The sequence below is a fragment of the Mobula hypostoma genome, chromosome 19 (assembly GCF_963921235.1).
Source record: "Mobula hypostoma chromosome 19, sMobHyp1.1, whole genome shotgun sequence".
In the NCBI taxonomy this organism is placed as follows: domain Eukaryota; kingdom Metazoa; phylum Chordata; class Chondrichthyes; order Myliobatiformes; family Myliobatidae; genus Mobula; species Mobula hypostoma.
In genome coordinates, this window is record NC_086115.1 from 26,091,103 (window position 1) to 26,115,261 (window position 24,159).

Sequence of the window (24,159 nt, forward strand, 5' to 3'; positions counted from 1 at the left end):
TCAAGGGTTGTCATGCATCTACTTATTTCAAGTTTCAATCCATATTTGCAATGTAAAACCACCACCAATGCCACCCATTCCTATTTACCTTCAGCTCGGATTCAGTTTAATTCATTTATTTATCACGTCTACATTGAAACATACAGTAAAATGCATCATTTGTATTAACAATCAATATAACCTAAGGATGTATTGGGGCAGCCCGCAAGTGTCGCTACATGTTCTCGCACCACCGTAGCACGCCCACAGTATTCCATAGAACAACACAGGCAGTAACAACAACAGCAAAACAAGCCCCTCCAACAGCCAGACAGTCCTCCAACCCCAGGACAGGCCATCTTTTGCTACTAACTTCCTACAAACTCAGACTCGCAGACAACAGGCCTTCAACTTCCTCAGTGGGCTCCAGTGATTGGGCCTCGACTTCTGATAGACTTTTGTGATTCGATCTTCGGTATTGACCCCAGGACTCAGTAAAGATGATCCCAAACTCTTGCATGATTGTTTAAAAAATATTGATATGAATATTAAGTATGATATTTAACTGTACTATAATGGTTTTATTCCATCCAGTGTGATAAAAATGACTCTTGTACTTTTTGCAAGTGATGTTGCACTGGGATATAGTCCTTTCCACCTTCTTGAGCAATAAGCTAAATAATAGGAAATGGCCATGAATGCTGGCAAGTGCTATGTCTATAGCTTTGCATGGTGCATGATACTGGAAGTTAATTGGTTGCAAAATTCAGAGGGCACTTGGCCTAACTGAGGCTTCATTTTGGTGTCCTAATCTATACGTAGTTAGTATTAAGTAAAACTGGTACATTTAAACATAACACAGGCATGCTGATATTTAATGCAGGGCTACTGCTGCTGGGATAGTCACAGTACAAGACCATAGACTTGGATATTTAGGGCTTGATTCCTATTGGTGCCTGGGTTATGGAAAGACAGATAAATGTGCCCATGTAGCATGCTCATGTGGTATCTTGTAATGTTCACAATATTACAGTAAAAGTTCAGTTTTATGCAGACCATTTAGAGATGCTCTCCTTTGAGAGTTATTTTGCCATTTTGAGGTGACGATACAGCTTTGTCAAAAAAAGTACTTTTTAAGGTCATTTTAATCTTGCATCTGTAACCAGGTAATAGAAATCAGAACCAAGAAAAATCTATATAACTTGAATATTTTTTATGTCAAATACATTAATTGCTAGCTGAAAGTTATCTGATTGTGGAAGTAAAGCAGTAGTATAAAAATGCTGCAGCATTCCATCAGGGCGTACTGCATAATTTTATATGTACTGTGTGAGACTTTAAGAATTGGACTCAAAGATTACTATAACTGTTTTTCTAATTGCTGCCCAAATCTTTTCACTGAGTGCAAAAGGGTTGGTAGATGAAACTGAGTTATAGATTTACAGACCTAATTAAGTAGTGGAATAGTATTGAGGGGCTAAGTAACTTGGGTTCCTGTAACAAGAGAATTGAACAGATTGAAGTACAGCTGTAGATTCTGGGTTAGAGTCTATCAGTACTGTAGTTTGCAAACAGTTTATTTCTGTACAAGCAGTGGAAGAGTCTGAAATGGGAGTACAGAGTTTCTTTTGGAGGTTAAGACATTGGTGCCAGTGTTTTATTCACAGGAAATTGCAACTTACCTTAGGCTTGGATGTCCTTGAAGTTGTTTGACAACATAGTTTGAGTAATGGAGATGTAAAGCTGAGTGTCATAGAAACATAGAAACATAGAAAATAGGTGCAGGAGTAGGCCATTTGGCCCTTAGAGCCTGCACCACCATTCAGTATGATCATGGCTGATCATCCAACTCAGAACCCTGTACCTGCCTTTTCTCCATACCCCCGATCCCTTTAGTCACAAGGGCCATATCTAACTCCCTCTTAAATACAGCCAATGAACTGGCCTCAACTGTTTCCTGTGGCAGAGAATTCCACAAATTCACCACTCTCTGTGTGAAGAAGTTTTTCCTCATCTCGGTCCTAAAAGACTTCCCCTTTATCCTTAAACTGTGACCCCTCGTTCTGGACTTCCCCAACATCGGGAACAATCTTCCTGCATCTAGCCTGTTCAATCCCTTTAGAATTTTATACATTTCAATAAGATCCCCCCTCAATCTTCTAAATTCCAGAGAGTGTAAGCCTAATCGATCCAGTCTTTCATCATATGAAAGTCCTGCCATCCCAGGAATCAATCTGGTGAACTTTCTTTGTAATCCCTCTATGGCAAGAATGTCTTTCCTCAGATTAGGGGGCCAGAACTGCACACAATACTCCAGGTGTGGTCTCACCAAGGCCTTATACAACTGCAGTAGAACCTCCCTGCTTCTGTACTTGAATCCTCTTGCTATGAATGCCAGCATACCCTTCGCCTTTTTCACCGCCTGCTGTACCTGCATTCCCACTTTCAATGACTGGTGTACAATGACACCCAGGTCTCGTTGCAACTCCCCTTTTCCTAATCGGCCACCATTCAGATAATCTGTTTTCCTGTTCTTGCCACCAAAGTGGATAACCTCACATTTATCCACATTAAATTGCATCTGCCATGAATTTGCCCACTCATCTAACCTATCCAAGTCACCCTGCATCCTCTTAGCATCTTCCTCACAGCTAACACTGCCGCCCAGCTTCGTGTCATCCGCAAACTTGGAGATGCTGCATTTAATTCCCTCGTCTAAGTCATTAATAGATATTGTAAACAACTGGGGTCCCAGCACTGAGCCTTGCGGTACCCCATTAGTCACTGCCTGCCATTCTGAAAAGGTCCCGTTTATTCCCACTCTTTGCTTCCTGTCTGCCAACCAATTCTCTATCCACATCAATACCATACCCCCAGTACCATGTGCTTTAAGTTTGCATTCTAATCTCCTGTGTGGGACATTGTCAAAAGCCTTTTGAAAATCCAAATATACCACATCCACTGGTTCTCCCCTATCTACTCTACTAGTTACATACTCAAAAAATTCTATGAGATTCGTCAGACATGATTTTCGTTTCAGAAATCCATGCTGACTTTGTCCGATGATTTCACCGCTTTCCAAATGTGCTGTTATCACATCTTTGATAACTGACTCTAGCATTTTCCCCACCACCGATGTCAGGCTAATCGGTCTATAGTTCCCCGGGTTCTCTCTCACTCCTTTTTTAAAAGGCGGGGTTACATTAGCCACCCTCCAATTCTCAGGAACTAATCCAGGATCTAAAGAGTTTTGAAAAATCACTAATGCATCCACTATTTCTTGGGCTACTTCCTTAAGCACACTGGGATGCAGACTATCTGGTCCTGGGGATTTATCTGCCTTTAATCCCTTCAATTTACCTAACACCCCTTCCCTACTAACATGTATTTCCCTCAGTTCCTCCATCTCACTAGACCCTCTGTCCCCTACTATTTCCGGAAGATTATTTATGTCCTCCTTAGTGAAGACAGAACCAAAGTAGTTATTCAATTGGTCTGCCATGTCCTTGTTCCCCATGATCAATTTGCCTGTTTCTGACTGTAAGGGTCCTACATTTGTTTTAACCAATCTTTTTCTTTTCACATATCTATAAAAGCTTTTACAGTCAGTTTTTATGTTCCCTGCCAGCTTTCTCTCATAATCTTTTTTCCCTTTCCTAATTAAGCCCTTTGTCCTCCTCTGCTGGACTCTGAATTTCCCCCAGTCCTCAGGTGTGCCACTTTTTGTATGTTTCTTCTTTGGAATTGATACTATCCCTAATTTCCCTTGTCAGCCACGGATGCACTACCTTCCCTGGTTTATTCTTTTGCCAAACTTGGGGTGAACAATTGTTATAGTTCATCCATGTGGTCTTTAAATGCTTTCCATTGCATATCCACCGTCAACCCTTTAAGTATCATTTGCCAGTCTATCTTAGCTAATTCACATCTCATACCTTCAAAGTTACCCTTCTTTAATTTCAGAATCCTTGTTTCTGAATTAACTATGTCACTCTCCATCTTAATGAAGAATTCTACTGTATTATGGTCACTCTTACCCAAGGGGCCTCGCATGACAAGATTGCTAACTAACCCTTCCTCATTACTCAATACCCAGTCTAGAATGGCCTGCTCTCTAGTTGGTTCCTCGACATGTTGGTTCAGAAAACCATCCCGCAAATATTCCAAGAAATCCTCTTCCTCAGCACCCTTACCAATTTGGTTCACCCAATCTATATGTAGATTGAAGTCATTTAGATACATAATGAATGAAAGAGCGATAGGGCAGTAAGAAAACTACAAATGAATTTCAAGGGTTATTGGGGTACTTTGGAGATTATGGTATGGGGATGAAAATAAAAGTATTGCTGATGTAGTTGTGCAGGTAAAGCCAGGACAGTCTTGCTGAGTTGCACAGCAGAGTAGAAATACAGGAAGATAGGATGGCAAGCAATGTTTTAGTGCAAGAAGGAAACTACATCAATCAGAGTCATGAAGGATGTTTTGTGATATTTTGTATGGCAGTATGAAAGCCTGATTAGAGCAGTTCAAACATAGACCTGTAGAAGAATTGGGAATAAGTTTGAAATGTAACAAGGGGAATAAGAGGTTTAAAGTGAGTTGGTAGTTGCAAAGACTTTGATATTGTCCAGGAAGGGAGCATTAACTGAGAAAGGAGGAATGTTTACCTTGTCACCTAGAGCATAATAATTTTTTTCAATTAGGAGGAAGCACAAGAGAGCAGGAAATGGGTTATTTAGATGAAACCACTGAAATTACATAGCAGACTGTTTGAAAAACCAGTGAAACGCTGTATGTCAGACCTCTAGCAGAGGAGGTTTGTATTGATCAGCATGTGTTAGAAAGGGGGATCTGAGCAAATAGTTTCAGTTTTACAAGTTGGACTGAAACTTATTCAGCATCTCCTGACATTAAAAGATGAAAAATGTTCATTTTGTTTTTCTCCAAGCATACCTGATGATATTATTTGTTTACTGTTGTGCTAATGATTTGCTCTGGAGGCTTGTCTTTATAGAAGAGAGTAGATAATGCCTTTGTCCATTGGTTATCTCTTCTTGTATATTGCATCAAATACTTTATAGAGAAATCATAGAATCAGGAAATTACAACCTAAGGAAGCATACAGTACATCGTGCCCATGTCAGTTAGGAAGGAACAACCCAGCCTCATCTCAAGATCATTGCAGGTTGCAGCTCTTGAGGTGTACATCTCAGTATTGTTTTGAATGTGCTGATGTCTAATTCTACCGCTCCCTGTGAGGAAAATGTTTTTCCTTATTTCTGTGTTGGTCATTCTATTAATTACTTTAAACTGATTTTATAACCACTTTGCAAAGGAAAATAGATCTTTTACATTAACTCTCTAAACCCCTCATGACTTTATGCACCTCAGTAGAGTATTTTGTATGCTCTGAAACAAAGAGAATGAGCTTAGTTAATTCAATTTCTGTTATAATTTTCCATTCCTGGTGATATCCTCATAAATCTCTGCATCCTCTTTAAGGCTTTGTCTTTCCTCTAAGTTGGCCAGAATTAAATGTCTGGGGTGGCATAGTAGCATAGTGGTTAGCACAATATGTGTGGGCACGTGGCCAAGTGGTTAAGGCATTGGACTAACGACCTGAAGGTCGTGAGTTCGAGCCCCAGCCGAGGCTGGTGCCAAGCTGTATGGGTCCTAATGCCCTTCCCTTGGACAACATTGGTGTCATGGAGAGGGGAGACTTGCAGCATGGGCAACTGCTGGTCTTCCATATAACCTTGCCCAGGCCTGCGCCCTGGAGAGTGAAGACCTTCCAGGCGCAGATCCACGGTCTCGCAAGACTAACTGATGCCTTTAGCACAATGCAATGCATTACAGTACCAGTGACCTGGATTTGTTTCCCACTGTTGTCTATATGGAGTTTGTACATTCCGTCCATGACTGCATGGGTTTCCTCCCACAGTCCAAATACATATTGGTCGGTAGGTTATTTGATGATTGTAAATTGTCCCAAGATCAGGCTAGGGTTATTATCAAGGGTTGCTGGTTGGTGTAGCTTGAAGGGCTGGAAGGGCCCATTCTGTGCTGTATCTCAATAAATAATAACTTACTAAACCTGTGGTTCATAGACTTCAAGAAGGCATGATGCACTGTGGGCCACAGTAAAGGGATGCAACGTGGGCCAGAAGCTGATCCAAACCATCGAGCAGCTTTACACCAAAGCTAGCAGTGTGGTATTTGTTCAAGGCACGGTTGGAGAGTGGTGCCACACATCATCTGGAGTCCAACGAGGCTGGCTTCTTTCACTTATGATGTTCAACGTTTTCCTGGAGCAAATAATGACAGATGCCCTGGAAGACCATATTGGCACAGTCAGCATTGGAGGACAGATTATAACAAAACTCAGGTTCGCCGATGACATTGATGGGCTGGCAGGAAGTGCGGATGAATTGGCCTGCCTTGTGAACCGTCTGGATGATACATCTACCAGATACGGCATGGAGGTCAGCAAGAGAAGCTGATGAGCAACAGTGAGGAGCCAATCACGCCAAAAATCAGTCAGTGGATAAGGACTAGAGACTGTCAAACAGTTCAAGTATCTTGGCGCTATCACCAACCAAGAAGGATCAAAGCCTGAAGTCCTTGAAAGGACAGCCCAAGCAACAGCAATGCTGGCTAAACTAAAACTAATCTGGAGACACAATAACATCACTCTCAGATGCAAGTTGAAACTCCCGCATGCACTGGTGCTCTGTATCTTCTCATATGCATGTGAATTATGGACTTTGATAACAGAAGTCCAAATAAGATCCAGGTGGTAGAAATGAGATGCTTCAGAAGGCTCCTCAGGATCTCCTATACAGATCATGTCTCAAATGACGAAGAACAACCGTCATCCAGTATATGAGACACTATGAAGATCTGTCCACAGTAAAGAAGAGGAAACTGAGATGGTATAGTCACGTAACAAGATCAAGTAGACTCTCAAAAGACTTTTCTTCAGGGAATGGTGCAGAGAAAAGGAAAAAGGGGAGACAGAGGAAGAAATGGACAGACAACACTGCAGAGTGGACCAGAGAGAGCTTTGCCACAACCCTCAGGATGCTCACAGCAGCGACACCAACTGCAGCAAAAGGGCAGGGCTACCACGTCCATTTAGGAGAGTGCCAACCACATCATCAAGAAAAATCAGCATCCTTTGGTGTTACTGCTTCGTATCTTCTATCAAGCATTAGGGTAAACAAAAATATGGACAGCCTAATTATGCCGCGTGGAAAGAGAAGGGGGACATTATGGTCAAGACTGCACTACCTTTCTCTCAAAGGGTGCCCCAATGGGTCACTGGGTTGTCTAGTCATCCCATAAAGTCTTCCTTGCCCTGTGCTTTCAAGCAGGACTTGAAGTATATTTCTAATGAGTCTGGTGTTCCATGCATTAAATTCTGCCCTCTGTAGTAGTGACTGCCATGGTATTTATGTAGTAACTATATGGCTCCTGATTACATTTCACGGTTGATTGTGACAATGATTATGCTAGTTATTTCACTGGATAGCTTGTCTGAAGATATGTATATATATATTTCTATTTATCCCCTGGAATGCATTTACAGCAAATTTAAAAAAAAGCTGTCTAAAATAATTTTAAATTCCTCATGCAGGATATCTGTTGTATCCTGCAACCTGAATTTGGATTTGGGCCAACTCTTGACAGGATGAACTCAGTTTGAGACCTCCTGTTTGCTTTATTTTGTTTCATTTTCAACTTGGGCATTAACACCAGATTTGTGTTGCACAAGTTCAGCATCTGCATGAAACCATTAAACTTGTAGTGAGAATATACCCTAAAATACTTCCTCACATAACAAGTCATGTCTATTCTTAGAAAACTATAGCCTAGAAATTAGTATGTGATAATGCACTTGAGATTCCTTTCACAGGTATTTTAGCAGAGATTTGAACTGATTTATCTGAAGTATATAAATTTCCTCTATTTCTAGCACTATTAATGAAGTCTGAAATTGAAAATTGAAGGTGTTTTTGAGTGAAAGATATTTTAAAATAAATTTTGGAATTCTGATCACTGCACTTGGTCTCAATTGTGCAGTTTATAATCTTGGATATTTCTATGTACTGTAATTTTGTAACAATATCTGTGACCATAGTTTATACTTCATGTAACATGATCATATTAAGCCACAGTAGTTTTCAAAGATGACCTGTCAATTATTAACAATGCAGGTTATGCTGATATTGCGCTGTATAAACCAGATGGAGATACCTTTCATCAGATTAAATATTCCAGAAGCTGCTTTGTAAGTATATTTGCATAGAGGTCAATTTTATATGATCAAACATATTTAAATTGTTCAAGTTCTTGTCTCAGCCTTCCAAATGGCTATATTGTGCACTATTAATCCTAATGTTCAATTTCACATAATGCATAATATAAGATTGATGTGGCAGTATTCTGGGAAATTATATTATCTACATTAAATATTATCTATTAAATATATTGAAATAATAACATTGTGTTAGACACTTTAGAGTGGGAAAGATGATAAAATGTTTTGTTAGGATGACAGCATTATTTACACTAATGTCCTATTATATAAAGAGGAACATTTATAGAACTAGTAAGCATGTTACTTTCAAAGATAGCTTTTTAATATTTTAACGAAGGTTAGTACAGGTTGAAATACCCCTTATCTGAAATTCCAAAATCCGAAAGCCTCCGAAATTCAAAAATTTTTTGAGCACTGGCATGATGTTTAAAATGGAAAATTCTACAAGTCGCCGGGCAGGTCTCTGTGCTCCACAAACAGTTCTGAGATATGACCTCACATATGTAATGAACAGAAGTTAATGAACAATAAAAACGCAGCAACAAGCGAAACATGAAGATCTGAATCGTGTATTGAGAGAGTGGATTTATCAGTATTGGAGTGAACATATGCTGCTTAATGGCATGTTGATCATGAAAGAAGTAAAGATCTATCACGACGAACTGAAAATTGAAGGTAATGAATATTCAGCAGTTGGTTGCAGAAATTTAAGATAAGGCACTGCATTAACTTTTTTAAAGATTGGTGGTGATAAAACATAGGCTAATCATAAAGTAGCAGAGAAATTCATTGAATTTGCTGAGATTGTTGCTGTTGAAAATCTAATGGGCTGAACGGCTACATTAGTACATATGTGTGATGAACAAGTGTAAGACAAAGACTGCTACTAGTGGCACATAAGTTTAGAGTCCAAAATGATGGCAATCCCAAACTATCTCATTATATATTCCAAAGTCCGAAACACTTCTGGTCCCAAACATTTTGGATAGGGTACTCAACTTGTATAACTTTTCATGAGATACCATGACTAATTTTTGCTTTGAAGTGGTTAAAATTGCAAAGTGAATCCAGTCTTGTCTGTTTTAAAATTGACCAAATCTTTCTGCATGAATTCATCCACAGAACAAAAAAAAAATTTTGCTTTAACCTTGAAACAGAAAATTAGGAAGGAAATGTATGTCACCCGAATCCTGAGAATTAATATACAAAGTGACAATTCCCAGTAAAACACAAAATGAACCTACTTTCAATTAACTTGCAAATCATGAATTCTGGGATCTTGCAGAATTATTTTTATATGCTTGGTATTCGTAATGATATTAACTAAAGCCTTATCCTTATAGATTTGGAGAAAACGTGTAGTCTTTGAAATTGCAGTGCACCTAAAGGATTTTGCAGTATGCTGCAAATTTCAGTTGTAATATTTTGGTAGCAATATGTACCACCTGGGAGTCAACTTAGTGCTTTGGAGTGAAGTTGGCAAGACCAGTGTAGGCCTAATTAGGACCAATGTTGTGAGTGGAGGCTAGTGGGAAAGATGAATTGGTTCTGTGCTGTGGTTAATGGGGAAAGGAGGATCAGGCTTCTATGTGGTCAGTAGTTGAGTCAGCACTGAGAAAAAGGAGGCTAAGACATGCACTTTATTGTTTGGTGGGGAAATGAGACTTGGCTTGTGACATGAGGAGGGTGGGGAAAATGCTGGAAACAGGATTGGTGGTTGGGAGAGGAATCTACCTGTGCCTGGAGTCTGGGATCTATGGAAGAGGTTTAGGATTTAGGAAAATAAACATGGATGGGATGGGTTCAAATTGAGCCAAAGCATTAGTAGTTATAAGATGAGTTAATTTGAAGTATAAAATGCATGTCATCTAGACAGGATAGAGATTAGGATTAAGCCATAGGTAAGGGGGAGCAGGGGCTGTCATTGGTGCCCAGTGTGAAGAATCAGATAAATACAGAGTGATATGGGATTTAACCTAAATATGCATTGAAAAAACTATATTTTGCTTGGAATGACCAATGATGCTCAGTCACAAAACCTTATGGTCAAGTTCCTCTATAATACTTCATTAAGGACTTACACCAGAGAGGATAGCTTCGCTAGGGTTCGCTGAAGTGGCAATTTGCCACTAGAAATGCCTGTCCAAATTTATGGACAAGACACAAAATGTCTGAAAAAATGTCTTGCAAAAACACCATCCCCTTCTCGCAATTCCTCCGTCTCCGCCACATCTGCTCTCAGGATGAGGCTTTTCATTCTAGGACGAGGGAGATGTCTTCCTTTTTTAAAGAAAGGGGCTTCCCTTCCTCCACTATCAACTCTGCTCTTAAACGCATCTCCCCCATTTCACGTACATCTGCTCTCACTCCATCCTCCCGCCACCCCACTAGGAATAGGGTTCCCCTGGTCCTCACCTACCACCCCACCAGCCTCCGGGTCCAACATATTATTCTCCGTAACTTCCGCCACCTCCAACGGGATCCCACCACTAAGCAGATCTTTCCCTCACCCCCTCTCTCTGCATTCCGTAGGGATCGCTCCCTACGCAACTCCCTTGTCCATTCGTCCCCCCCATCCCTCCCCACTGATCTCCCTCCTGGCACTTATCCGTGTAAGCGGAACAAGTGCTACACATGCCCTTACACTTCCTCCCTTACCACCATTCAGGGCCTGAAACAGTCCTTCCAGGTGAGGCAACACTTCACCTGTGAGTCGACTGGGGTGATATACTGCGTCCGGTGCTCCCGATGTGCCCTTTTATATATTGGCGAGACCCGACGCAGACTGGGAGACCGCTTTGCTGAACATCTACGCTCTGTCCGCCAGAGAAAGCAGGATCTCCCAGTGGCCACACATTTTAATTCCACATCCCATTCCCATTCTGACATGTCTATCCACGGCCTCCTGTACTGTAAAGATGAAGCCACACTCAGGTTGGAGGAACAACACCTTATATTCCGTCTGGGTAGCCTCCAACCTGATGGCATGAACATCGACTTCTCTAACTCCCGCTGATGCCCCACCTCACCCTCGAACCCCATCTGTTACTTATTTTTATACACACATTCTTTCTCTCACTCTCCTTTTGTCCCTCTGAATATACCCCTTGCCCATCCTCTGGTTCCCCCCCCCTTGTCTTTCTTCCCGGACCTCCTGTCCCATGATCCTCTCGTATCCCTTTTGCCTATCACCTGTCCAGCTCTTGGCTCCATCCCTCCCCTTCCTGTCTTCTCCTATCATTTTGGATCTCCCCCTCCCCCTCCAACTTTCAAATCCCTTACTCACTCTTCCTTCAGTTAGTCCTGACGAAGGGTCTCGGCCTGAAACGTCGACTGCACCTCTTCGTAGAGATGCTGCCTGGCCTGCTGCGTTCACCAGCAACTTTTATGTGTGTTGCTTGAATTTGGAGCATCTGCAGAATTCCTGTTGTTTGAAAAATGGTCAATTGTTTTTCATCCTTTGGGTAGGGGATGAGGTGGAATTGAGGTTAAATCAATTTTTAATTGTGTGACACCTAAAAGAACACAGAGTTATATGATGGAGTTTCCTTTCAGAACAACTGCTGGAAATAATTTATATAATTTATTTGCTTTTTGCTTTCCATTTTTTTTCTTGTTCTATTGAAGTTAATATTTTACTTAGGTTTACAATTTTTTTGTGAGAACTACAAACCCTATTGAATTTCTGAGTTACCAGGTTAGTGAGTTACCAAGCTAGTGATCCACAATTAGAGGCATGGCAGCCAAACCGAATCCTGCCCTTTTACTAGTAATTTCCAGCAGATACTTGGGGGGAGGTATCTAGATGTGGAAAATAACATAATGCACACTCACCCCTCCCCCCCCCCATTGTCCTCCATGGTTGAACCAGCAGAGTGCAGAGATTACTGCTGACAGGATGCCAGAATGTGGGGTTTGTTTGCCCTCCGAACTGCTGACTCCTAGTAACACCATCATTGCCAGCTGCATTTTTTTTTGGAACTATAAGTAATATTTCTGTCCACACTTAAACTGGATATTTTAAAAATAGATGAGATGCCTACCGTGATTTGGGCTTTGGAATTCTTGTGGAATTTGAGTAGAAGAAAGTAGTAAACATGATAATAGTGTAAATTAAACGTGGTAATCATGAAAATGTATTATATTCTTTCAAAACAAGTTTGCCCCCTTGATCCATGCCCAACCAGCAGCTTGGGAGTGGGTTGGTAGGAAATCAGGAATTGAAATTGTTTCTTCACAGGGATAGGAATTTGCCAGTTCTTTGTTACAGTGGAAAAGGAGGGGGTTATGAATTGCTCTGACTTATTACTCTAACTTACAGCATGCTCGACACAACTGATAGAAAATATTTTCGAATCTAAATGGTAGCATTTGTCTTGGCTTAGTGATTACACTTTGGGTTTCTCTTCTCAGAGATTACTGAATTCAGATGCTTTTATTTGCATGGTATGTTAAATTTTTGGCTGCAAATAAAGAAACAGAAAAGTCCTTCTGACATCATACTTAACATTTGTCTTCATTATCAATACCGATTACTTGGGCAGTATTACTCTGTTCTTTTTGAGAGGTTTGTATGTGCAAGTTGACTGATATGTCTATCTGCATTACAAGTGACTGCATTTGAATGGTATTTAAGTAGCTGTAAGTACTGTTCTAGATGCACTGAAAATATGTATGAATGTATGTTGTTTTTTGTTACACTAAGTTATTGGAAACTATAAAGTGAACATCTAAATTTGAGCTGATGAGAGAGTGCCAACATGAATTTGTAAAGGGAAGGTTATGTCTAATGAACTTAATTGATTTTTTTTGATAATGTAACTCCAATAATAAAGCAATATCTATTGATGTAGACTTTAAGATGTTAAACCTGTTCTACCTTTCAACAAGATCTTGTCTGATCCTGTCTAACACTTGCATGCCTGATCCTGTTTTCCAATTCTTTTGTATACAAAAATATTTTGAATGTAAGATTTGTCAGTGTATAGAAAACAGACAGTAAACAAAATGGTCATGTCCATTAATAGGAATTATAATAGGAAAAATAGTACCATTGTTGAAAATAGGGGAAAGGGTTTAACTAAATAATTAGCTGTTCAATGAAACAAATTCAAAGGACGAAACAAAAGAAGTTGTTCAGTACAGTGCACAGTACTCAATTTTTGTCTACATAGAAGATTACTGTATGTCTAACTAGTTAATGTTTTTGGAGAGGTTCCTGGGAAATTCAAAATAACAAGGCTTTGGACAAAATCTTATGACATACTCGAAAGGAAGTGGTTCCAAGGGGAAGATGCATGTTGGATCCCACCTTCTGACTCTGACTTTTTTTTTTCTCTCCAGTCCTGATGAGGGGTCTTGATATTCAAGATTGTTAGAATTTTAAGTATTAAGCAAATTGAGGAATGTGTGATGTAAGACAGGGCAAAGAGTTAAAAGTTCAAATTTAATTGTCATTCAACCATACACAGGAATTCAGTGAAACGAAGGTGTTCCTCTGGTGCTATGGTGCAAAACATAGTACCAACAGTCATGTACAGCACTTGTAATTATAATAGCAGAAAAACATACAGTTTCAAAAAAAATTATATATAGCCCAAGTCTCTGAGTGTCATGGCTTGCAAATTGATGCCTGTCTTCCCAGGACCAAACATTAGAGGGCAGCCCTGAGGGGAGGTGCCAGCCCCCAACCCAGTACAGAATACAGTGGCACACAGCCAGCTCCAGTGTCTCCTTCATTGGTGACCTCAAGGCAAGATGCCTTGTCTGCACAATAGCCGAGGCAATACAGCTCTCTTGCTGTCGGTCTCACCAATGAATCAGTGAATCGGACTCGCAGTTCTCTACATTACCAATGTCCAACAGGGTCTTTCTTGTAATTACAAGAAAAATGACAAAGCCGATTATTTCCACCATGTGTTGGATTGAGCATCGCCTGGGTGGCTAAAGCAGGTGGCAGTCCAGTGTGCAACAATTCTAGCTCCATTACTATCCAGCAACTCACTGGTAGGGTAGATGTGCCACACCAAAAAAGACAAAGGACAAACAATTGCACCTTTGCTTGGACCCAGAGAGGCTGCTGTGTCGAGCATGCTGCCACCTTACTGAGTAATGGAGCAGATATGGGGATAAAAATTGTTGAAAAGTATTTTATGAACATGATGTGCTGTAACCTTACAGGCTGAAGGCCAAGAACCAAGTGTGATTTGGCTGGATTTCTCTTGCAGTCAACATGAACAATTGGCTGAATGATTACACGTAACTTTGATTCTGTGAATTTATTAGTGACCCACATATTCAAATTTTACAATTACCTTGTAATTGTGAGAATAAGTAGAAGTGTAAACTTAGAGATACTTAGTGGGAAGAAAGCTGGAAGATTTCATGCAGCTAAATAACAAGTTATTCTATTTTGGACCAAAAGGGAGATCAGTATTAGTTGGAGGAAAGATATGGCAGTCAAAGGAGATCCACTGGTGTTGGTTTATTATTGTCATGAGTACTAGGTACAATGGAAAATGCTTTTGCTTGTGTGCCATCGAGGCAGATCATGCCATACATAAGTACATTGAGGTAGTAAAATGAAGACAGTAGGTAAACAATAAATTGCACGGACCATTATAAGGTAGGTTAGGAGAACAGGAATCTGATAACAGTGATATAGTAGTTGTCTTTGAGTCTGGTGACAACGTGCTTCGAACTTCTATATCTTTTGCCTGATGAGAGAGGGACGAAGGGGGAATGACCAGGATGAGAATGACTGTTGATTGTATTATCCAGTTTCCTGAGGTAGCAGAAAGTTGATAATCAATGGAGGGGAGGCTAGTCTGTGAGATTGACTGGGTTACATTCAAAATCTTTATAATTACTTGCAGTCTTAGGCAGAGCAGTTGCCCTGTTCTGTACTGATTCATCTGGGTAAAGATGCTTTCTGTGTTGCATCTGGAAAAAAATAAATAATTCTGTAACAATTATTGGGGAAGTAGAGGTGCCGGTATGCCTTCTTGGTTGTAGCATCAACATGGCTGCATCAGGACAAATTGTTAGTTATGCTTGTACATAGGAAATTGAACCTCTCAACCATATCCACATTCACACCATTAATATCGACAAGCATGTCCAGCCTGCTTCATTTTGCTGAGTAAGAGAGGTGGGGGGGGGGGGAAGAGAAAATGAGAAAATATTATCTTGACACCAGGCCACTGGGCTTTCTATCATATTTTTGTACTCCCATCTTGTCATTTGAGGTTCACCCCACTGGTGGTGTCATCTGCAAACTTGCACATGGAGTTAGATCAGAATTTAGCCACACAAGGAGAGTACTGGGTTTATTGTAAATTATTAAGATGCACCATTGATGAGGATAATCATGGAGGTGTTACTGCCCATCCTTACTGATAGCATTCTGTTTCTCAGAAAGTCAAGGATCCAGTTATACATGGGGATGCAGAGTCCTAGGTTTAGGAGTTTGGAGATTAGATTTTTTTGGAATTGCCATGTTGAAGATTTAGAAATGTGTTTGGGGGGGGGACTCATTGAAATACAAAGTACAAAAAATAATCAAAGCAGCTAATGGGAAAACAGCCATAAGGGGAGATCATTTTCTTTAGAGCTATGATAAGTCCTAGGTAAATTTAGTTCATATACTGGGTACATTGCTTTAAGATATGATGACTTTGGATGGAGCAGTTGCTGTGTTCTGATTCATTGGGTAAGGATACATCTGTAAAAGTCTGTAACAGTCGATGGTGAGGTTCTGCATTTTCTTAGCTTATGATGTACTTTGAAGTACAACATAAATTTGCTGCAATTTTATAAGAGTTGATCAAATTACATTAAACAATATACTATAGAAAATTTAAAGGGACATATGATTGATCTTTCAAAATAAGTAGAAATTTAGAGAAACTTCCTCTGCTGATGCAGAAATTTTAACTCAAAGTAATATAAACTTCAAATCATGTGAAGGCTGGTAGAAGGGTGGAGCAGAACAACAACAAAAACTATTTTTATTAATAATAGTTAGGACGCCAGTCATGCTGATATCAAATAGTACATTGGTTATGAACGTCTGACTTTTAATATTGTTTAGATCAACAGTCATATTTTGAGTACCAATTAGATTAATTTCAAGTTAAGAATGGCTATGCTAATAAAAATCTTCCCTTATACTTGAAGATATTATTCAGCTGCCTGTTTCTGTAGTTTTCATTATTAAACACTGACAATCAACAGTTCCAAATTCTTTCTTACACAAATTTACCACTGGCAATCCTTGATCATCTCAATTATGTTCCTGCAGATTATGAAGACTTTGTGGTCAAATCCTTTTTATTCACCATAGTTATATGCCTTTAATGCAGCCTGGTAGAATTCATTCCTATGAGTAATAATTAACAGTAAAGGTCTTTAAACATTTCTCTACTTGCCTTCAAAATCTTGTAGATATAAGCTGTTGATTGCAGCTTGCCCAAATAATGTTAGCGATAGATTTCTCTTACTTACCACAAAGGACATTGCAATTGCACTTTAATAGGAAGTATTTTGATTTTTTTCCAGCAATGAGACTAGCAATAGCTTACTAAACAAAACCTTAAAACTAGACATACAATTAGTATCTGTTATTTGATATGAACTAATGTTTCTGAGAAATAAATTGTGCAAAAAAATTATTACCATATTATACCACAGATAAATTACGGACTGAACTTCAGTTTCTATCCTGATAAACCACTGTTTCATGATATGTATTTTATTTATACCACATGCACAACTGTTGCTTGTATTATTTTGTTGGTGGATATTTGTACACATCAAGACGTGAGTGTTGATCACATTTTCCATTTGAATCTGAGTAAACAACCTTTCTGGGGTGGTCCAATCAGATGAGTGAAAATGGGCAAACTAAATGATTTCTTAATTGAGTACTTACCAATGTAATCCAGACACTCTTTGGTCATATTTTATCCTTTAGAAGAGTTGGCCTCGTAACTTTAGGGCCAGATTGTGTTGCATTTCTCTTTACAGGGATATCATGAAGCTGATTTTCCTGATTATAGATTGAGTGCTTTCATTAGACAATGATTAAATGTACCTAGTATTTTGTGTTATTTTTAAATTGTCATCCATATTTTATTTCAGCAGAGGCTTGTTTATTGAAAAATGAAATGGGCATGGTTTCCCAAAGCCATTACCCTCAGCTGAAGAGATGTAACAGGACAGAAAGCTCCAGCTGTCAGCTCACATTTGTATCGAAAATGCCTTCATTTTTTTCTCATGATTCACAATAATCACTAGCAAGTATGGTAACTCTTTTCTATTTTCTAAATCTCCCACCATCTTTAGAAGTACTGGCAATACTAGACAATAATGCAATTTTGAAGGGTTTTTGGAAAACTGATGTAAATTTGCTTTTGCTCAGGAGTATCATGACGAGAAAGATTAAGATTTTGTGAGGCAGTAGTTTTGGCAAGAAACAATAAATATAAAAAAATTATTTCTGTATTCATTTTGGCATTCATTCAGAGTTAGAATTTGTAACTCGTATCTATCATCTTTATCATGTTTCTGTAAGTAAATGACAAGATGACCATGGTCATTTATAGAACTATTCTAACTGATCCACATCTTAATAATATTTGAAGAGGTTGGATTGGTGTCTTCATCCTGAGTTAAGTTCTCATCTTGTGCCATTTCATTACAAAGGCCACCTAGTCTGATTTTAATTCAGCCCCTACATCTAGTGCTTATTCTGATGAATGAGTATTTTTTTATTTCCTCAAGGTCCTTTTGATTGGCATTTCCTCTGATCAACTCCTTTCACAAACCAGTTCATTCAAACCTACCTCCTGTATCATGTCATCTATTAGCTTAATCATCCATTAACCCCATCCTTAATTTACATTAGATTTAGATTCAAGTCTCTCTTTAATATTTTTAATTTTAATCTACATGGTCGTTTCCTGACTATGTCTTACTCCAGCCTTTTAAAGCCTTGTCTTTGAACTCTCCGTTCCTCTGAGTCTTGTACTAGTATAGTATGGAAGCAGGTTCTTTGGCTAGCACCAGTACATGCCAACCTTTTTGCCCAGCTACACTAATGCTATTTGCTCGCATTATAACTGAATCTCGGCCTACTGAAGTTTCTTTATAAATGCTTTTAAATATTGTCTCTGCCACTTTTGCACCCTTCTGTTTTATGACTTGGATCTCTTCAATTTCTGAGCATCATTATAAGACCATAAGACAAAGGAGCAGAAGTTGACCATTTGGCCCATCGAGTCTGCTCTGCCATTTTATCAGGAGCTGATCCATTCTCCCATCTAGTCTCACTCCTCCGCCTTCTCACCATAACCTTTGATGCCCTGGCTACTCAGATACCCATCAATCTCTGCCTTAAATACACCCAATAACTTGACCTCCAGTCTTGCCTGTGGCATCAAATTCCACAGATTCACAACCCTCTGGCTAAAAAAATTTCTTCGCATCTGTTCTGAATGGGCGCCGTTCAATCCTTCATACCTAGAGTGGAACTGGGCATGTACAACATTGGGTTTCAACAGTGTTATCAATGTTATCATCCCACTGATGTGATATCTGGAACTGGTTACTGCTTGCTAGTTGCAGGATAGCCTTGGCTACAAGGGGTGGGAAAACTCAGTGGCAAGGTCCCGTCTAAGTTATCAGTGGGCTGGGTGTTTTTTGGCAAATGTACCCACAGCACAGTAGTATTCCTGTATTTCACTTAGAGGGAAATAAACATTTTGGCCTGTTATTTGTGGTCTTCAGTGTTTTATTGAAGTTTGTTGCATCACTTTCTGAGCTCCAGGTACTTGTATAGTAATCTCAGCTATACCTGGAAAGTTCTTCGGGGATACCATAAGTGACCCTGAAGTGTAATGAAGCATTGCTGAGGTTCTTTGGACGTTTGCATGGAAGTTGCATCATGTGAGGCAGAGGAGCTCCCACTATTCCAGGTTCAATAGTTTTTCTTCAGCTTATCAGAAATGGGTAATGTACAGAATTAACCTTATAGCCTATTATGTCACAGTTAAAGTGAATATTTTGATTACTACATTGTGGGCTTTTTATGTGTAAGCTCTTGAGTGTTAGACCAGCCTGGCAAGGTTTTCTCTTCAGAATTGTTGTTTCCATTCTCCAAACAAAATTATAACATGTATAGACTGATTTTAAACAGGTTTCTGTCAGTACCGTTCTGGTTGTTTCTACTTCCAGAGCACCACCTAATCCAACCAAGTTTAATATCTACTTTTGTTTATGCATGGCAATCTTGTTTTAAGAAATATTAGTTAAATCTGACAAGATTTGTCTTGTATGTACTGAAAATTTTGGGGCAATTGCATGGATTAATACAGACCACAGTATAAATGGAGTGAGATTTTACTCATTTTTGAATTGGGTTGCATTTTGAACTGTTTGGGTCATGTCACTGAATGAAGCGGCTTTTGTTCAACTGTAATTGCAAAAGAACTTAACATTTTTTTTCTAATCACAGCTTACTGTAAATGGATGCCGCTATGGATTATGAACGGCCAAATGTTGAAACCATCAAATGTGTCGTTGTTGGAGACAATGCTGTAGGAAAGACACGACTTATCTGTGCAAGAGCATGTAATACCACCTTAACCCAGTACCAACTACTATCAACACATGTCCCCACTGTATGGGCTATTGATCAGTATCGTGTTTGTCAGGAGGTAAGAATGTTTTATCAAAAGTATTCTTAATAAAAAAAAATACTCTATGATAAATATTTACTTTCAATTAGTTTTACAAATCCAGAGAATCCACAAGACTTTTTTTTCCTGCAAAATATATGAACAATAGGGTGGACAGAATAGCATGGAAATATCTTTACTTGTTTCTAAAAGTAATGCTCTTCTCAACACAATTTTAATGAAAACTAATGTATTCTGTAATAGCACACAAATAATTTTGTGTGAAATAAATTCAACTTTGGATTCAAATTAGGAAAACCACATGAAATTTAGACTCCTTAGGAACCCTTTGGAAATCCTGAAATAAAGGGTTTTTTAAATTACGTAGTTTAAAGAGTTTATTTTATGGGCAAAGGTTAAAAATTGCAGATGATGGAAATTGGAAATTATCAGGTGAAAGTTTAGAAGAGGCAATGAAATGTTTTGCTCTGTTTCTGACTACTGGATCTAGCATTTTGTATTTTCATTAATGAATATTTTAAAACTTGTTTAAAGTGCAACTTCCAGCAAAATGATTTGATAATTTAATTCTTATGTATTATTTGAAAATACTTAAGAGATTTAACCAAAACTTTCCAGCTACCTTGAGATTTTCATTTTAAACATTGCTCATTCTTATTAATAAGTTGCACTGTTTTGTTAAAATTATACAAACTGAGAAATATATTTTAACATTATTAGTATGTTATTTGCTTGTGTAGTGTGTTTCATGTCTATATGGAAATGTAAGATGATTTTTAGCTAGTCCCAGTGACATAAATGTAATATACTTAAGTTTGATGACAAATCTCATAATAGAGTGAAAAATTAAATGTCCAATTATACTAAATGTTGATCGTTTAGGTCCTTGAACGTTCCCGTGATGTTGTAGATGAAGTTAGTATATCACTTAGACTGTGGGACACGTTTGGTGACCACCATAAGGACAGGCGTTTTGCATATGGCAGGTAAGAACAAAATGGGAAGAAAGCCACAAACAAAACATGTACTTGTATACGTGAAATAAATTCTTCAATCACAGTTGGTTTATCAAAAAGATTGTGTTGCATTTTAGGAGTGATTTTGCTACATGAGTAAGATGGGTGTTGTACAATTAAGCATGATATACTAATACCAACATTCCTACACTGAATTCAAGTTTGGTAAGCTTGGTAGTGAGATATAAACAATGTTACATAATCTGAAATCAGATTTATAGTTGTTTTTTTGGAAACAATATTTAAGTTGGCTTAAGTTAGATGCTGCAGATTGAACATAAAAAGTTTGTGATTAGTGTAGAATAGTTTATTGATACCAAAGCTAAAAGGCCTTTTCAAGACCAGGACAAAATTATTAACAAATTTTAGGGTTGGTAATAGTATATGCAACCATTATATGCAGTAGCTGTTTATTGGGGCAGACAGAATCCTTTGTTTCTTCATTATAGACCCTATTTTGCTGGCAGCATTATCCAATAATAGTTGTAAGCATTTTTGTCAGGTAAGTTTGTAAATAGTGCTAGTGCATGGAATGCAAAGCAATAATTTCCTTTTATTTGTGTCCCTTAATTACATAATCATGTTTTGAAATGAGTTCATTGGGGATGTTTTACAGTTAAAATAGAAAGGTATTATAAGTGTAATCAGAACCAAATGCAAAAGAAATACCAGTTACATAATTCAATATTTTAAATCTGAATTTTGTACAGCTGGAATTTTAGTACATGTTGTCGGTTCTCCAAACATTGACCTAGTTTGCATTTTTGCAGATATTTAATAGTCAACAGCTGAAAAAGAGTAAAAAGCTTAATGTTTAGGTTAGAATCCCTTCATCAGATTAAAGTAGGCGAGGCCTTTACTAAGGAAATATTCGAGGGTAGATTTGCTGATTACAAGATAAATATTGTTAAGCTTGCTGGTGTGCTAGGGTTATCTGCTTATGCAGTGAAAACGAACTGACATAGGAAGGACCTTTGTGAAATACTAACTATCTGAGAATGGCTTAAAATTTGAAGTTCCAAAGTTCAATTTATCAAACCAGGAGAATGCAAAAGTAAGGACTACCTGTGATTTAATGAAATGGAAATAGTCCTTTTGAGCTGCAGGAAATTACCTCTACAGTCTTCTGCCAGGTTAACACTGCACAGAGCACTGAGAGGTTCAAAAGATTGGAGATGTTGGAGGGGAATGACGAATGAAATTTTAAAAAATTATATAGCTATTAAAAACAAATGCTGGAAATACACAGCTAGTAGAAGCTGCAGAAGGAACGCAGTTAGTATTTCAGATCAGTGGTGGTTCATATAAATTAATTTAGATGCCAATCTGTAAAACTGAAATAATTCTTAAGTTGCTTATGATTATTTAATTAAATGTATTAGTATCAAAAATGGAGGCCTCTCTTCTCTTGAATGTTTTTTTTTAAACTGGGGCTACAAGTGTATATTATTAGTTAGTTGTTTCTGTCCATCTGTTGTCAGTCTGCTTCCATGTAGTTCCCCCTGTAAACTAAAGATGGAACCATCTGGGCTGTGACTTCTGCAGAGCTGCTGGGAACAGCTGCTAGCCGATAGGGGCTGTGTTTCTCAGAGCTGGGTTTTCATGATGGCTTTTGCTTGCATTATACTTGCTTTCTAACATCTCAATAAAATGTGACTTTTACTTATAGTTGAGAGGTTAAATTTAATAAGATCAGTCAACCATTTGGAATTAATTTGTTTTTTTTAAAAAAGTATGCAGACTGCAACTCTGTGTGCTGTGACTAAAGTAAGCGAGAATTTATATAGATTCCTATCTGAATAGGTTATTACAGAATGCCATTTCTCAAAATCATGGGAATGCAGGAGACTGGATAATGAGTTCCATGTGAGATCCAGACTATGAGCCATATCTCTTAACAATTCATTCCTTAAAACTGTTGCCACTGTTTATGGACTATGCCATGAGTTCATTTGGACAAATAACACTAAATGTAAGGAACTGTCCTCGTCTCTCCAAGTTACCAGCAAAATTCTTCCCTCTCTGTACGTGGGTTCTAATTCTACACCCTCCCCCCACTGCACTCTTTTTAGCATATTGGCATTTAGTAGATAAAGTTACAAAACATATTTTTGCCTTTTTTTAAAAGTTCCTTCTCCTTATGACATTGACTCCTTTCTGATACAGATTGTAGTTTTTTTCAACCTAATCAACATAAACCAAATTTCAGCATGGAACAGGTTGTGAATATACTTGTCAATAATATGGGATAAACGTGGTGGATTGACATGGGTCCAAATTCAGTAGATCTCAGTTTAGTAGTAGAATATTTATTTAAATAGAACATGGTGCGTCAAGATACACCTACTAGACTCGAATTACAACCTAAGGGAGTTCCTGTGTTCAGTACTGAAAGGATAGTACACTGAGAGGCTTATTTTTTTGTTTAGTAAAACATAACAAAGCTCTTTTAAGCCATTTTAGAAGGATATTATGGCCATTATGTAAACCTCAAATATGACCATCAAAGAAAGAGGAATAATGTGCAATTTTAATTTCCCTTTCAGGGTGTCATTAGATCCCACTTAGCAGCCAATGCAGTGCTTCTGAAGTTAAATCACAATCGCAAAGAGTGAATCAAGAGACATGCCATAGTCCTAGAATAGTATTAAGCTAAGCAGTTAAATTGTTTTCAGGAAACCACAAACTGCTGGATGACGTAAGCAGGCCAAACAGGATCTTTTAGGGAAAGGAATTGTCGACAATTTGCATCAATGAGCGTGGAAGAGGGTAGATAACTGGTGTAAAGAGGAGAGTGTGATGAGTGAGTTTTGGGCCAATAATGGACTGATGAAAATGGGCAGAAGGAGCATCAATGGGGGAGGAGTGACTTGGGAGACAGAGACTTACAGAGGCAGATGGGTGAAATGAGCAAGTAGACAAAGAAAATGAGGAAATAAGATCAATGAAGCCAAGAGGGGAAGGGTGAATGTGGAGACAGAGACTAGAGGTTGGTTGCAAAAGTCTACCAGTGCTGGAATCTGATAAGTAAAGAACTTGATAATGGGAACTTTTATGGAGGGATAAAGCTTTATTTGTCACATTTACATCAAAACATACAATGAAATACATCGTTTTGTGACAAATGAAATCAGCAAGGATTGTG

At 38.5% G+C, this 24,159-nt stretch overlaps 1 protein-coding gene across 9 annotated transcripts in view; it reads left to right on the plus strand.

The window, feature by feature from the left end:
* rhobtb1 (Rho related BTB domain containing 1) overlaps nt 1–24,159 on the plus strand; it is an 82,758-nt gene that overhangs the window by 3,772 nt on the left and 54,827 nt on the right. For 3 of the 9 annotated variants that reach the window (XM_063071568.1, XM_063071569.1, XM_063071562.1), the window contains exons 2-3: nt 19,815–20,016; nt 20,881–20,984. In XM_063071568.1, coding sequence (XP_062927638.1) covers nt 19,825–20,016; nt 20,881–20,984 — 296 coding nt within the window. In that variant the 5' untranslated portion in view covers nt 19,815–19,824. Of the gene's footprint in view, nt 1–8,195; nt 8,270–17,440; nt 17,600–19,121; nt 19,310–19,814; nt 20,017–20,880; nt 20,985–24,159 lie in introns of those variants that run through there. The other 6 variants (XM_063071564.1, XM_063071565.1, XM_063071563.1 and 3 more) reach the window with 6 other exon arrangements.